Genomic DNA, 15,368 nt, shown 5'->3' on the forward strand with positions numbered 1-15,368 from the left:
AGAAGCAATTTAAATATGTTCAGGGACCATTTTCATCTCCAGAATTAAGGATTATTTTAATGTTACATCATTGCCTTTTCTCTTTTACTTTCCTTTTTAGTTTTATTTTAGGATTCCCTATTTTTAATGTTCATACAGAGATTTCTTTAACTGAAATACTGAATAGTTTCTTTGGTGTGAAAAACTATAATAGTACACAGGATCCTAATGAGATAATTAATAATGTGAAATAGGAAGTAAAGGGCTAAAGGTGTAAGGAAAGTGGGAAGGGTGGGGGAAAGGTAATAAGGGAGAGGAAAAAAATATGAGAAACTGAAAAAATGGAAATAAAGTGTTTGCAAATGGGGAGGGGAGGAGGGGGTGAAGGGAGGGCAGGGACAAGGGGAAAAAATGAGAATCAAGACCTATTATGTAAAGGTACAGAATCCCAATGATGAATGTAATTGTATTGTATACCTAGATTGTACCAATAAACTCAATAAAAAGGAAAAAAAAAGAAACAACTGGGATCTCATATTTTCCAAAAGCTTCTCAACTGCAAGAAAAGCCACCAACAGAACTAAGAGACAACCTATAATGTGGGGGAAAAATTTTAACAACTATTCCTCAGACAAAGGTCTACTATCCAGAATATATAAAGAACTCAAAAAAATCAGACTTCTCAAATTTAAAAACCCAATTCAAAAATAGGCATCTGAAATGAAAAGACATTTCTCAAACAAAGAAGTAAAAGCAGCAAATAAACATATGAATAAATGTTTAACATCACTGGTCACTGCAGATGAAAACAACACTGAGATTTCACCTCATCCCAGAAAGGATGACTGCTATCAAGCAATCAACCAATAACAAATGTTGGTGTGGTTGTGGGGAGAAAGGAACCCTTCTTCACTGTTGTTGGGAGTGCAGACTGGTGCAACCATTGTGGAAATCAATATGGAAATACCTTAAATAACTAGGATTAAAGGCCCCATTTGACCCAGCTCTTCCCCTGCTGGGTATCTTCCCAAAAGAATGAAAAGAATCATACCACAGAGATATATGCTCACCCATGTTATAGCGGCACAGTTTCTAATAGCTAAAACTTGGAAACAACCCAATTGTCCACCAACTGGAAACTGGATAAAGAAGATGTGGGTTTTTTTTAAATAAAATGGAGTACTACTCAGCCATAAAGAATGAGAAACTAGAGACATTTATATCTAAGTGGATGCATATTAAGTTAATAGAACACACACGTGTAAATACCATATAGTTTCTCTGGTGTGGTAAACTAAAAGTGTGAATAAGGATCAAAATGTATAATTGGTATTGTGTAATAGGAAAAAAGATCTAAAGGTGTAGGGGAAATAGGAGGGATAGGAGAAAGGTAAGAAGGGAAAAGAAAAAATAAGAGAAAAGGGATAAAATGGAAACAAATTCTTTGTAAATGGGGAAGAGTGCAGGGGGTGAAGGGAGGGCAGGGACAAGGGGAAACAATAAGAACCAAGACCTGTCATGTAAAGGTACAAGAGCCCAATGATGAATGTAACTGTATTGTATACCATACATGTACCAATAAAGAAAAAAGATGAAAGAAAGGCCAGAGCAGATGATAGGGGACTGACCTAGTTTACCGTCAAAGTTCCCCTCCCTTTATGAGATGGTGTTCTTGCTTTAGGACAGGAAATAATCATTAAATATTTGCTCTGCCTGGCTCAGCAATGGAAGGGTAGCTGCCACCTGCCTCAGAGACAATCACAGACCTGTGCACATTCCTAAGGAGCAGCGAGAGGATTTTGAAGTTGAGTTAAGAACTTTTGGGGACCTCAGGCTTGGCTCAGCTGCCCATCTGGGGCTTCTACTGGTCTGTAGAGTGACTATGGGGTTGTCTGATGTCCTCCAACCGCTGTTTTTGGCTAAGAATTTTCCCACTGACTTATTGTACTATTCTTGTAATTTCTCAGTAGGCTTTGAAGTTATCCAAAAAAAAATTCTTTTCATTCTTCAGTACTAGGGATCATACATACAGCCTCATTAAGGTTATCAAGCCCTATACCAATGAGTTACACCCCAGCCCAACACTGATGTTTTGACTTAAATATTTCAAAGGTACAGAATCCCAATGATGAATGTAATTCTATTGTATACCTAGACTGTACCAATAAACTCAAGAAAAAAAAATATTTCAAAGTGAAACTCAGAATTTGTCTGTATGCTTGTTTGTTTGTTTTCTGGTACCAGGAGTCTAATTCAGGACCTTGTGCTTGCAAGGCAGGCAGTGGCACCACTGAGCTAAATCCCCAGCCCCAGAATTTGTATTTTTAATATTCTCCCCTGAGAAATCGAATCTGTAGCTTAGATTCCTTCATCTAAATGAATTACAGACAAGAATAAGTAGATATAATTTTGTAATACTTTTTATAAATCAGAAATTTTTTCTCTGTACTGGGGATTGAACTCAGGACCTTCTGCTTGCAAGGCAGGCACAGTGTCACTGAACTAAATCCCCAGCCCCCAAAATTCTTTGAGAGTAATCATTCATACATATTATATAGGCATGGCGGAGTTTTAGATGCTGATTTTTCTGGAAAAGAATCATATGTAGCTGGGTATGATGGCACACACCTGTAATCCCAGCGCTTGGGAAGCTGAAGCAGGAAGATTGCTGCCAGTCTGAGGCAGCATGGGCTGTGTAATAAGTCCAAGTCCAGCTTGAACTGCATAGCAAGACCCAGTCTCGAAAAATAAACCATCGAAAAAGAAAGACAGAAAGAAAGGAAAGCAGAGGAGAGGGGAGGGGAGGGGGGAGGGGAAAGGAGGGGAAGGGAAGGGAAAGAACTGTTTCTATATTTAATCCATTAAAATGCAGAGGAGTATATAATACCTGCAAAGCAAAAGGGCCTCTTTCTTTTAATCTGCTTTATTTGAGGGACCAGAGGAGTAGGGCCAGACCATGAAGCACACAAAACATGCTATTAAAAAGTTTTGGGTTTTTTTTTTGTCTGCTAGTTGTGCCCACATCATTGTAAGCAAACAAAAGAACAAGTAAAAAAGAATCAGTTCTATTTACATTTACCTCATTTCATACTCCACTAAATGTTCTCTCGTCTGCTATCTTTACAGCAGCCCTGGGAGGGAAGCAGAGCCAGATTATCACACCTATTATGTGCATGGGCAAATGGGAGTTCAGTTAAGAAAAGTGACTTTTCTGAAGCAGAACATGGTGGCACTCACCTGTAATCCCAGCATTCGGGGGCTGTGGCAGAAAGGATCACCATGAGTTTGAGGCCTGCCTGAGCTACATAGTGAGACCCTGTCTCAAACAAAACAAAACAAATCAAAAGTGACTTTTCTAAAGTTCCAAAGTTGGTTAGGGGAGGCACTGGCAAAGACAGCCATGTCTCTTGTCTTTTCTCTGCTTCTTGCCGACTATTTGCTCCCTTTTTTCATCTCTGTCTTTTGGCTTCCCCTCTCCCTTTCCCTCCCTTCCTTCTCCTGCCTTGATATCTCTCTCCCTCCCTCCCCCTCCCCCTACCTCTCCTCTGTTTTTTTCCTTCAATTCACAGCCTGGGATCACCTTGGCAAGTTGTCTACTCCTTTGCTGGCTCTGGAAATCTGCCAGGTCCACAGCCATAGCTCATGTCACTGCAAACTCAGCATCTCTGCCTTGGCAAGTCCCCTTCTGACTCCAGGATGCAGAGATTAACTTGAGGTGACACTCTGGCCTCCAACTGGTGCCAGATAAGGGTGGGGATGGGCACTATAAACAGTCTCCATTCTTCCTCCTGGCCCAGGCCCGGCTTGCCAAGACCATACCAGCACAGAACCAGCATGGCTGTCCACCTGTGGGCAGTTGTCCTGGCCTTGGCTGCCCTCCTCACTGGGGACAGGGGTGAGTGGGCAGAGTGCACCTAGACTCTGCAACATGGTGTCCGCCAGTGCACTTGGGGGTGGGCAGAGGCGAGCCTGGAACACCGCCTGAGGGCTTGGCTTTCCACATTTGTCTTTTCTTTCCCACATGTACCCTCCGTCGCAACGGGCAAAGCCTGGCTGGGAGAAAGAAACTTGGGTCCAAATCCTGACTATGGTCCATAATTGCCACCTCCTGCTTCTTAGGGCCTCAGTTTTTCCAGCTGTAAAGTAGGAGGCTGTTCTAGCTCAAAGCTTCCCTAAGAAATTACTAGGCTGTAGGTGGAGAGGGCAGAAGGAGAATGCGGGCCTCAGTCCTTAGGCGATATGGGCAAGTGTGTTGGTTGTAAGCTGATGGCTGCTAAGAAAGACTCAGCCTGGTCCTCTGAGCTGCTGCTCTGCTCCAACAGACTATAGTTTGGGACTGAGCACAGCCATGTGAGCGGTGAGGGCCTTGGATGGGAGCCCTTGGATGGAGCGAACTTATACCTGGGATGGGCTCCTCTCAGGCCTGGGCCACCTCCACAGCCTTGAAACAGTTGTCAGGTGCTGTTCTGGAACCTTCACACATCAGTGATCAAAAGAGAGAAAGAATTGTTCTGATGGAGTTTAAATCCAATGGGATATGGAGAAAGAGAAATAGACAATAAACAAGAAAGGTACAAGAGCCAGGAGGGATAAAGCAAGAGGGTTGCAAATATAAGTCCTATCTGGGAAACTTAGGGAGACTCTGTCTCAAAATTAAAAAACAAACAAACAGCAACAAAGAGAAGACAGTTTTTTAAGGGGTTGGGAGATAATGGAGATAGTTTAGTGAGAAGCCCCTGGGTTGAATCTCTAGTACTGGAAATAAAGGAGAGAAAGAAAGAATGAATAAAAGAAAGAAAAGACAGGGAAGGAGGAGAGAATGGAGGGACGGAGGAAGGAAAGAAGAGAAAGACAAGAAGGAAGGAAGGAGAAAAAGAAAGAGAAAGAGGAGGGAAGAAGAAAAAGGAGGGGGAAGGATAGGAATACAGGAGGAAGGGAGAGAGAGCAAAAGAAAGGAGAAAATAGAAAGGAAGGGAGGAAGGAAGATTACAGTGGAGGGCTGAACATGGTGACTTGGTGAGAGCCTGTCTTGAAATAAAAAAAGGCTGGTGATATATCTGGTTCAATACCCAGTACCTCAAGGAAACAATCCCTAAACCAGTATGTTAGAATGTGATCAAGAGTAAGGAAAGATAGGCAGCTCGGTGGTAGGGATTGGGAGGGGTTTGCAGCTTTAAATCGGGAGAAGTATCACTGAGAAGCTGATGTTTAAGTAAAGCTAGAAGGAGGTGAGTAAGCTGTGCGATTATTCGATTTTTCGGGGAAAAGGGGATTCCAGGCAAAGGCCCAGAGTAGAAGACTGTAAGGAGACCAGTGTGGCTGGAGGTGAGTGAAGGGCAAGACACACAGCAATAGGAGATGAGAGAGGCAACTGGGAACTCCACTGAGTAAGGCCTTGTGAGCCAGTGTGAGAGTTTGGCTTTTTGAAACTCTAAGTGAAATGGGAGGCACTGAAGGGGTTTGAGCAGTTATAGCTTTAAAGAATTGCTCTAGTTGTTAAGAATAAACTCAAAGGGAAGCAGGGAGAACAGCCGGGACCCACATGGACAAAAGCCATCATGTTATAAGGCAATGCCTGGCAGGACTATTTCCCCACCACGAGACACAGACCTGGGGCCTAGGTAATGAGGAATGGATCGTAGGCTCTGGTGGCTTCCTCCCAGCCTGGCACCCATCCCCTGAGAAGTTCACTTGGGAACCTTTCAGGGTCTGCCTTGAAGAAGATCCTTGTATACAGTGTAGACTCCCACTTGGCCCTCTGAGGACCACAAGTCAAGGTCAAGGGAAGCCTGGGGATAAATGCAACCTTTCCCAGAGTCCTGAGGAAGAAACTCTGAGGGGCCGGGTTTCTAAATGCTCCCTCCCCCAACACACTTGAGTGGTCAATTTTTGAACACTCCCCTTGTGCAGCACTGAGCAGATGCTACACGGGCCGGGAAACTTGGGGCCTGGGAAGTTCAGGATTACAGGGAAGAAGGGGCGACCCAGGGAATGAGACGGCACCGCCTTCCTGATGTAACCTGAATCCAGGTCTGCTCAGGAATTGTGTGGGACGACAGGGCGGGTGTGTCAGCCTTGAAAGGCTGGTTAGACTCAATAGGAAAAGACAGGGTACAGCCAGGGGGAACAGAATAGGGAGGGAAATAGGGTCTTAGGGGCAGGGAGAGTGTGCTAGAAAGTGAGCCCAAGGAGCACGACTGGGGCCAATTCCTGTTAGCACCCTAAACAAAAGACTCCTTGGTGCTCAGGTCCTAAGGAGGATTACTGATCAGGACAGGGAGCCATGGGAGGGCTTTATAATTTTTAATGTTTTTCTTTTGCCTACCAGCTACATACCACAAAATGCACAAATTGTATCACTTAATAGAGTTTATCAGTGAGCTTTGACAGTGCACCTGCAACCCAAAGTTCCATCAAGATATAGAACGTTTAGCCGGGTGTGGTGGCGCACACCTGAAATCCCAGCACTCAGGAGGCTGAGGCAGGAGGATCACTGTGAGTTCGAGACCAGCCTGGGCTACGTAGTGTGTTCCAGGTCAGTCTCAACTACATAGTGAGACCCTGTCTCAGAAAACCAAACCAAAACAAAACAAGATACAGAACGTTTCCACCACTCCAGAAATCCCTCTTGCCAGTCCTCCCACCCCACCCCCTGCTCAGAGGCAGCCTAGTAGAGCTGCCCAGTGCCCGGCGGGGAGGGGGACCACAGCTCTCCCCTTTCTCCACACAGGTCAGTTGCCTGCTCTAGAATTTCACACAAATGCAAACATACGGCGTGTAGTCTTTTATGTCTTTTATGTTGGCTTTCTTTTGCCCAGCAAAATGTTTTTGAGATTCAGCCATATAGTGTATATCAGCTGCTTATTTTTATTGCTGAGAAGTATCCCATTGTATGGAAGTGTCACAGTTGATCCATTCTCCCATAGAAGGACACTTTAGTTAGGGCAATTAAGACATGGAAGGGTTTTAAGCAGTGTAGCAACAGGACTGGATTTACATTTTGATGTCCCACTGCGGGGCATCAGAGGCGACAGTCTCAATCTCCTCGCACACTGCCTTGGAAATCTCTTGTCGTAATAGTATCTTCAGCAAAAGGTTGCCTTGCACACTTCCAGTGGTGGGGAACGTAGTACCTCTACAGACAGCCTCCTTTGCTCTTTATTATTGCATAGCTCCCACTGACAGAAAACTCTGCTTCCTACGGAACAGACCCACCTCCTTGCAGCCTTACATGGAGAGGCTCTGCTCTTTTTCTAGCTCCAGGACAGCCCTGCAGAGACTTGAGGAAGCATCTTGCCCTTCTCCACCTTACGGCTTCCTCCCACCTGTGCCCTTAGAAATGTGTCTGGTTCCCTGGCCTGCCTGTCATACTTGATGTCACCAGTTTGTTCATATCCCATAAACCCTTTGGCCAGATCTTCAGGGGCACAACCACATGAATAGAAAGAGTCAGACTCTGGAGTGAGACTCATGTGCAAATCCTGACTCTGCCTTAACAAGTTGTGTCCCTGGACTTGTTTGTCTTGTTTTGTTTGTCTTTTGAACCCACTTAATAGAGCTTATCAGTGAGCTACATTGAACTACATTCCCAGCCCTATTTTTATCTTTTATTATTTGGAGACAGGGGCTTGCTAAAGTCAGTAAGCTGCCCTGGCTGGACTTGAATGTGTGATCGTTCTGCCGTGGCCTCCCAGGGCGTTGGAATTGTAGTGTGTGCGACCGTGCTCAGCACTGCTGGACCTCTTCAGGCCTCTCTCCTAGGTCATTCAGACAATGGGAACCGCGTGCCATTTATCGGGGAGAGTGGACAGAAGTGACACCAGTGAGGGTACAGGAAGCTGACAGTGCAACAGAAGAGCTCCAGACAGAGACATCAAAATGTCATTGGATATGCGCTGTCCCTGGGTAGGGATGCAAATGTAGGCAAGGCAGTGCCATTCTCGCAGGGTAATTCCTAAGAAGGGACTTTCTGTGAGTAATTGACACTCCTAGCAGCTGGGGAAATGAATGTGTCAGTCCTGCAATGGACTTTGGGTTGCAGATTACAGATAGCATCCACAACTGTCTCCCTCCTTCCCTTTGAGTAATAATGTAGGTGTGAAAAGTACTTATAATCATGTATTCTCAGTGCCTGCCATGTAGTAACTGCTGAATTATTGCTATTATTAGTATTATTACCATTATCATGTGGGACACAAAAATTCCAATGGGATCTAATAAAGAACAGGCTAAACAGTCACCTCTCTAATTCTAGGCTTTCTGTTTCTATTTATGTAATCCAAGATCACACAAACTCATATGAACTTTCTGGCAGCACCGGTGTCTGGTGACTCACTTTCCTTCCAGACTGAGTAGTGGCTAGGCCAGGTCCTCCAGAGGAGAAACAGTCCTCAGATCCCAAGACCAGTACCCAACTCCAACACAGTTTTTGTTTCGTTTTGTATACTAGGGTTGAACCCATATGGTGATAAGCTACATCTCAGTCCTTGCCTCAAACTTAGAATCCTTCTGCCTGAGCTCCCAAGTAGCTAGGATCGCAGATATGCACCATCAGTTCCAGCTAACATCACCTAATTCTTGCTTTTTGTCTTTCAGAAGTGACAGCATCAGCAGGGGAGTTCACTTTCTCCAGAATGGTAAGGCAGCTGCTTGCTACTCTGGCCCTCGCAGAGGAGTGTTTTCATCCGTGCTAGGAATGTTGTTAGTATTATTCCGTGTTAGGAATGTGCTAATGTTGTTACTCTCCACATTCTTGTCCAGATATCTTCAGTGGCCCCAAGTTAGCCAGAGTGGCCTCCTGAACCTCCAAGTCCCCCAGGTTACCTCTTCAGTCTGAGCAGACCCAGCCCCTTCACCAATGTCTGGTCTCAAAGCCCTTGGGATCCACCCCAACCTGGTCTCCCTTCTCTGAGCTCTCCTCTCTGTCTCAGCAGGACACAGTACTTTCTCTGCTTTAGGCAGAGTACACAGGCCACAGGGTTTAGGCCAAAGAGGTACCCCTGGGGTACAGAATGACCCTGTGGCTTATGCCAGCCTCCCCAAAACACACTTCATCACTCATCCCTTCACTCTGAGAAGGCAAATGCAAGTTGCCCCTGAACCCTGATTCTGTCTTGGCTGGGTCTGATGTCCTCGTGAGTCCAAGGCAGTGGTACGGGCGCTGATGTCCTCGTAGATGTGTATGGAGCACCCATCCCTTCAAGCAGGTGAATGCAAAGGCTCAAAGCCACCTTCCCATGCAGCAGCTTCAGCCAATTCGCATCAGTCAGCCAGAATCCAGTTCCATTCATCTGGTGGCAGATGAAGAGCCAACAAATGCAGTACTTTATGTGTAGTAAGTCCGCAACTTATGAATGAGTTCTGTTCTGGGAGAACATTTGTAAGTGAGACAAAGTGAGTCTTACACACCTTAGACAAAAATATACAACGTAAAGCATTAAAAAAGACACAAAAGTGCTGTAAGTAAACTATTTTTACTTGTATAGTTACCTTAGAATGGTGGCTCAGTACAGCAACTGGCATGTAAGGGATTTCGTGAAGTGAACTGACAAGAAGAGAGTTACTAGCTGGAGCAGGGACAGTAGGATAGAGTCATCTCTGATGAGAAAGAAAAAAGGCTACTACTCAGACATCTCTGGATCATTTTTCAAGAGGGTGGACAGAATTGAATCCATCAAAGCACCTGTGTCGTCAGCCTCAGGTGGGAGTGAGATTCCACCTTTCCCCATCTCCTATTGCTGATGATCTGCCAGCCCCACCATCCCACTCACCCTCCTCCTCCAGTCAGTGACATCACACTGCACAGTGAGCACACAGCAGCACAGCTGTGACGTGTCCGGTGGCCAGGTGAGCTGCTTCCGCGATTTGTTTGCATCTGTGAATGTTGGCAATGCAAGGTCTGTTCACATCGTGGAAGTTTGCAACTCAAATGGTCACAAGTTCGGGACTTATATTATTTTAATCTATCTCACATGAGAGGAACACTATTGTTTATAATTGTGTGTGTGTGTGTGTGTGTGTGTGTGTGTGTGTGTGGTACTGCGGATCGAACTCAGGATCTTGTGCTTGCAAGGCAGGCACAGAGCTACTGAGCTAAATCCCCAGCCTGTTTGTAATAATTTTTAAAGATGAGGAAACTGATGTTCAGAGAGCGGAAAGAGTGCATCCAAGTTTGTGTCACTTGTCAATCAGGGGCAGAACTCTCTAGAGCCCAGATCTTCACTGCTGTACCACGTTGCCTCCTTCACCCCATCCCCATCCTAGGCCCCAGCTTGTCTTGACCAATTTCTGAGTCTCAAGCACGGCCTGAAGTCCTTTGAGGCTGAGCCTCAAGTAAGTTCCCTGCCTCAATTTTCCAGGCTTCCCATATTGTTCCACCTTCCTGCCGTGGGCTGACAGGCCACGAAGGCCTGGGTGAGTTCAGGAGTCCCTGGGGAGAGAGGCCTCCTGGGAATGAGAGTGGTTCTGTCTCCTGGGGTCCCCACACGGACCCCCAGAAGAAATTCTAGTTAGACTGAGGAGTGTGTGAAGCAGTCCCCAGGAGCTCCACACAATATACACAAGCACACGTCTGGATGTTCACATAGCTGGGCTCAGCAGACGCTGGTGATACTTACGCACACACCCAGCCACAGGCGTAATGTACGGTCACCTACACACAGGTGCAAACACACTATGGTTTCACATTCACTGGACTCAAATGCGTCTTCTTCAATCCGGCTGGTCCTTGCCTCTCCGGCTCCAAGAAGGGACCTGGACCCCTCCCCACTCCTCCTAAATCTGAGTTCCCTCCCTCCTCTTTGTTCCACAGCCCATCTGCGAGCACATGGCAGAGCCTCCAAATTGTCCCCAGACAACTAATCTCATCTGTGGCACTGACGGGGTCACATACAACAATGAGTGCCATCTCTGCGTGACCCGTATGTAAGTGCCCCCCACCTTGTTTGGGTCGCCCCATCTCTGGTGCATGCAAATATGAAAGGAGTGAGACTTGATTGGCATCTTTCATGAACACTTGGCTTGAGAAGAGTCTTCAAAGCTTAAACCCTAACAGAATGAGCCTAAGTGTAATTCAAGGGAGGCATAAGGTTCTAAGCAGAAGCCAACTTTGGCAGGAGTAGAAACTCTGTTGTGGGTTGTTTATGTTTGGTTTTTTGGTTTTCTTGAGACAGGGTCTCACTATGTAGTTTAGACTGACCTGGAACTCACTATGTAGCCCAGGCTGATCTCGAACTCACAGCGATCCTCCTGCCTCAGCTTCACCGAGTGCTGGGATTACAGGCATGCGCCACCACACCCAGCTGCTGGGTTGTTTTTGGTTTGTTTGTTTGTTTGTTTGTTTGATTGACCGTTTCAGACAGGGTCTGCTATGTAGTCCAGGTTGTCCTTGAATTCACTGTGTAGCCCAAACTGACCTTGAACTCACAGTCCTCCTACCTCAACCTCCTAAGTGCTAGGATTACTAGTGTGTGCCATGCCTGGAAAACCCTGGGCTCTTTTCCTTGTTCTGCTAGATAATCACATTTGTTCTTTCATTCCTCAAACCAACAATTATTTATTGAACACTGACCTTGTGCAAGTCACTGAGGATAGAATAGAGCACAGTAAGATAAGACAGTATCACTTGTCTCCTGGAGCACAGTTGTTCTAAGTGGGAAGCCAGGCTGATGGCAGCTAATTAGAGCATGAAATGCTCAAGGCTCAGATAGGGCACACAGCATTCCAGGGAAGTAGGGAAGGGGCAAGGCAGGGAAGGCTGCCTGCAGGAGGTTAACGCCTATGCTCAGCCCTCAGAAGGAATAGGTAGAAATTAGCTAGAGAAAAGAAGGGAAGATAATTTGAAGTAGAAAATGAGTGTGTTTCCCAGGAGGGAAAGGGCATTTGTACGAAGGAAAGTATAAGAAGTTGGACGTGCCAAAGTGTAGTTTAAGGGAGAGTGAGGCAGAGGCAGTAAATGAGTCCAATGAGGTGAGCAGAGCCAGAGCATGACTTTAGTTCATCAGATCATCTACTTAATCTTGGTTTATTCCCCAATAAAACCCTTAGTCAGTCTAGAGTTAAATAAGATTATGGAAGAGAAACTGCAAAGCTCTAGACAGATGTGGTTTGTATTAGAGGAAATGTAAGAAGGAACCGGGTACTGTCCTAGCTTTAAAAAGGATCATGATAATTAAAGACACATGGTTCCAAGGTACATTATGGGTAGAAATGACAGACAGGCTCAGAGTGAGTGGATGTGAAAGGGGAGGGGAGGGAAGAAGCAGGAGCAATGTGCTTGTTTTCTAATCTGCAGGTGCTCTCTGATTCATGGGTGGCTGGTGGTGTCTTATATCAGGGTGGGGATTATGGAGTTAATGAGTAGCAGCTTTAGGGGGTGATGTTTGTGGACAGCTGAGCCTCTGGTGTATCCCAAGGATGTGCAGTGGTAGCCGCATGAACAGGCCGGGAGGGGACAAGGCTGGAGACAGATCTAGCAGCCATTAGCATGCAGCGGTGGTTGAAATCTCCCAGGGGGAGGGTATGTAAGGGGGAAAGGTTATAAAGGATATACCCACAGACCCCCTAGGACAGCGACGGTGAACCTTTTAGAGCTTTTAATTAAGCAAACAGCCCATGTTGTCTTGCACACCATAGGTTTGCCACTGCTGCCCTAGGATCTACACTGCGTTGGCACATGGGGTGGGCAGGGCTCAGCAGGGTGTCTGGGTGGACTAAGCCTGGTCCTTAAAGGGTATGTGACAGTTACCGCAGAGGTGGCCTCATCCTTGTTTCCTGTGATTCTAGAAAAACCAAAAAAGACATCCAGATCCTAAAGGATGGCAAATGCTGACCCCACAGGAGTGCCTTGAGCTGAAGAACAGTAGTGGGCAGGAAGATGTGATGCAAAATAAAAGCACAGCCCAATTGGCGATGTGGACCGGTGTCTTTGGGGACTTGGGAGGTGGCTGCAGATCTTGCACTGTCTGCCTGCCCTGCTCTGAATCTGATGTGCAGCTCCTCTCCTTCCTTCTGATCCTCCTCAACCCTGTCACGTCCCTTCAGAGGTCCCGATTATCTTCTGCCTACTTGAGAGGTCAGCCCCTCACACCAGAACACTTCCCAGCACTCCTGCCTGCCCCAGTCTGCACTATTAGGACAGGAATCTGGATGAGATCAATGCCTTGCCTATGCCCTCCATGGCTTCCTGCTAGGCTGTCCCAGCACACACAGCGTGCAACACAGCTAAACACAGCAACTTGACACAGGTACGGCGGATATTCAGGCTGCTGTACATGGCACATTTGAAGTGCTTGTTGTAATATTGAACTAGATCTTTCATATTAAGAACCAGAAGCTTCCCCAAGCCCTCTGTATGCCTTCCCCACTCCTTGGTCAGCAGATTGTCACCTGGAAACCCTGCATCTAGGATTAACTAACTTCTGACACAGCAAGACTTCCAGACCTGCACTGCTCTCGAAGTCAGCATCTGATGGCTGGTTGATGTTAGAACAACTCCAGGCACACACAGCACACGTGCACTCACACTGTGACCCATGGGTCCCACAGCATCCAGAAATCCCATGGGACCCAAGCTCGCGGTACATGCCAAATATCCTGTCTTTTGGCCAAAGCCTGAAGGGGCAGCCCTAAATAACCGTGTGTGTGTGTGGAGCGGCCTGGGCAGGAGGGAGCAGTTTCACACAACTCAAATGTCTGCCCCAGAGGGTAGAAAAAGTAGGTAATGCACCGGAAAACATCAACATCACAGAGGAAAGCAGGGTAGGGAAGGAAGGAGCCAACATTCCCTGGACCACTAACATGAGAACACCAGAAGCAACTGTTGCTGACAGATTCACAGGTGACAAGGACTATGTCACCTACAGACACCATTACCACTGTTGATAACCCTTCTTCCCACTAGCATATGAATGATGTAGGATTAAGTTTGGCTGTGAGAGACAGAAAACTAAAATAAAAAGCAAATCAAAATTAATTTCTCTTACACGGACCTATGCACCTATATTGTGACTCTGCCATCCTCATAACACCTTCTACCTCAAGGTCCAAAACAGCTGTTCCAACTCCAGCCATCACATTTATATTCCAGACAACAGAGAGGAGGAAACAGCATACCACCTGCCCCTGAAGACACTTATAACATAAACATACTCTATTCAAATCCCATTGGCTTGGGCCAGGGATTTAGCTCAGTGGTTCTGGCACCTGCCTCGCAAATGCAAGGATCCGAGTTCGATCCCCGGTACAAAAACAAAACAAAACAAAACAAATCCCATTGGCTAAAATAATTCTTGGTCAGGCTGGAGCAAGGAGATTGAGAAATACCATCTTTATCTGTATTAACTAAAAATTAGTTCACTTACTGGAGAGAAAATAGATATTGGTGACATATGAAAGTCTCTACCCAAAGTGGGAAGCCCCTCTTATACCCAAGTGGCACAGAGCAGCTAAGTAAGTATCTCCCCTGTGAGCTTTCATTCTCAAGCTTCTACTCATACACTAAGGAGTCACAAGAATTAAACCTGAACAATGTGCATTGGAAGAAACACCTAACTCCCCACTTGTGTAGATGTGAACCAATCCAAAACCTAAGCATGGGCTCCTCAAAGGTTGTGCCTGTGGCATGCGACCACGCTGCCCTGGCCAGAAGTCTTCCGTGGGCTCCTCAAATTGGAAATAAGCAAGCAGAGGCAGTTCTTCTCTCACCATGAAGCGGGAGAGTGGTGCTACATGAAGACCATAGCAGCCACGCTTCCTATTCTGTGGGAAAAGCAAAAGCTGATTGGCAAGGACATGCACAGAGAAGAGACAGGGACAGTGACTCGGAAATGTTTGAGTTTCCAAAACCCAACCGTCCCCAATGCTCCCAGAGTAACATGAGATAACTGGATATCCTACCCATGATTTTTCATGTTCTTCTTTTGCGTATTATCAATGCATTTTTATTTGAAAACATCTTGAACTTTTAGACAACTGATGTTAGTGTATACATTTGATTTGTTTTTATATAGAATATGTTTCTCTTATTAATCTGTGGGAAGGGTATTATAGGGTAGGAGGAAAACACATTCTGCACCCACGTGTGTATCTTTTGTGTGTGGCACTGAAAATGAATGGTGCAGTGCTCCCACACATAAATTAGATCAAGTGACTTTACACATTCAAGGCGGGGAGAGAACTATTCCAATGAATCAGATTGAAGAAGCAAACATGACACAAAAACTGCAAATGAGACCAAGTCAGAAACTTTATTTAGGACCCTGCAGATTATATGGGAAGGTGTGTGAGGCTCTAGTGTATACCACGTTAAAACAGAAAGGAAGGGCCAGGGATTTGTCAGTGACACCAGCGCCTGCCTGGAAAGCACAAGGTCCTGAGGTCCTGAGTTCCAT

At 46.0% G+C, this 15,368-nt stretch overlaps 1 protein-coding gene across 1 annotated transcript; it reads left to right on the top strand.

The window, feature by feature from the left end:
- The first annotated feature begins 3,813 nt into the window (after positions 1-3,813).
- Spink4 (serine peptidase inhibitor Kazal type 4) lies at positions 3,814-12,875 on the top strand. Its single transcript, XM_010619200.3, has 4 exons — positions 3,814-3,874; positions 8,575-8,615; positions 10,790-10,902; positions 12,763-12,875. Exons 1-4 carry the CDS (start codon positions 3,814-3,816, stop codon positions 12,806-12,808), a joined length of 261 nt encoding a protein of 86 aa, XP_010617502.3. The 3' UTR covers positions 12,809-12,875.
- Positions 12,876-15,368: the final 2,493 nt, after the last annotated feature.

This window comes from Fukomys damarensis, unplaced genomic scaffold (assembly GCF_012274545.1).
Source record: "Fukomys damarensis isolate Sample0158 unplaced genomic scaffold, DMR_v1.0_HiC HiC_scaffold_36, whole genome shotgun sequence".
In the NCBI taxonomy this organism is placed as follows: domain Eukaryota; kingdom Metazoa; phylum Chordata; class Mammalia; order Rodentia; family Bathyergidae; genus Fukomys; species Fukomys damarensis.

What these genes read in the sequence shown, in the direction of transcription:
- Spink4 (XM_010619200.3), top strand. Translation starts at nt 3,814, where the DNA reads ATGGCTGTCCACCTGTGGGCAGTTGTCCTGGCCTTGGCTGCCCTCCTC. An exon ending in AGTTCACTTTCTCCAGAATG is followed by an intron (nt 8,616 to 10,789) that starts GTAAGGCAGCTG and finishes TTTGTTCCACAG; the next exon opens with CCCATCTGCGAGCACATGGC. An exon ending in CATCTCTGCGTGACCCGTAT is followed by an intron (nt 10,903 to 12,762) that starts GTAAGTGCCCCC and finishes CTGTGATTCTAG; the next exon opens with AAAAACCAAAAAAGACATCC.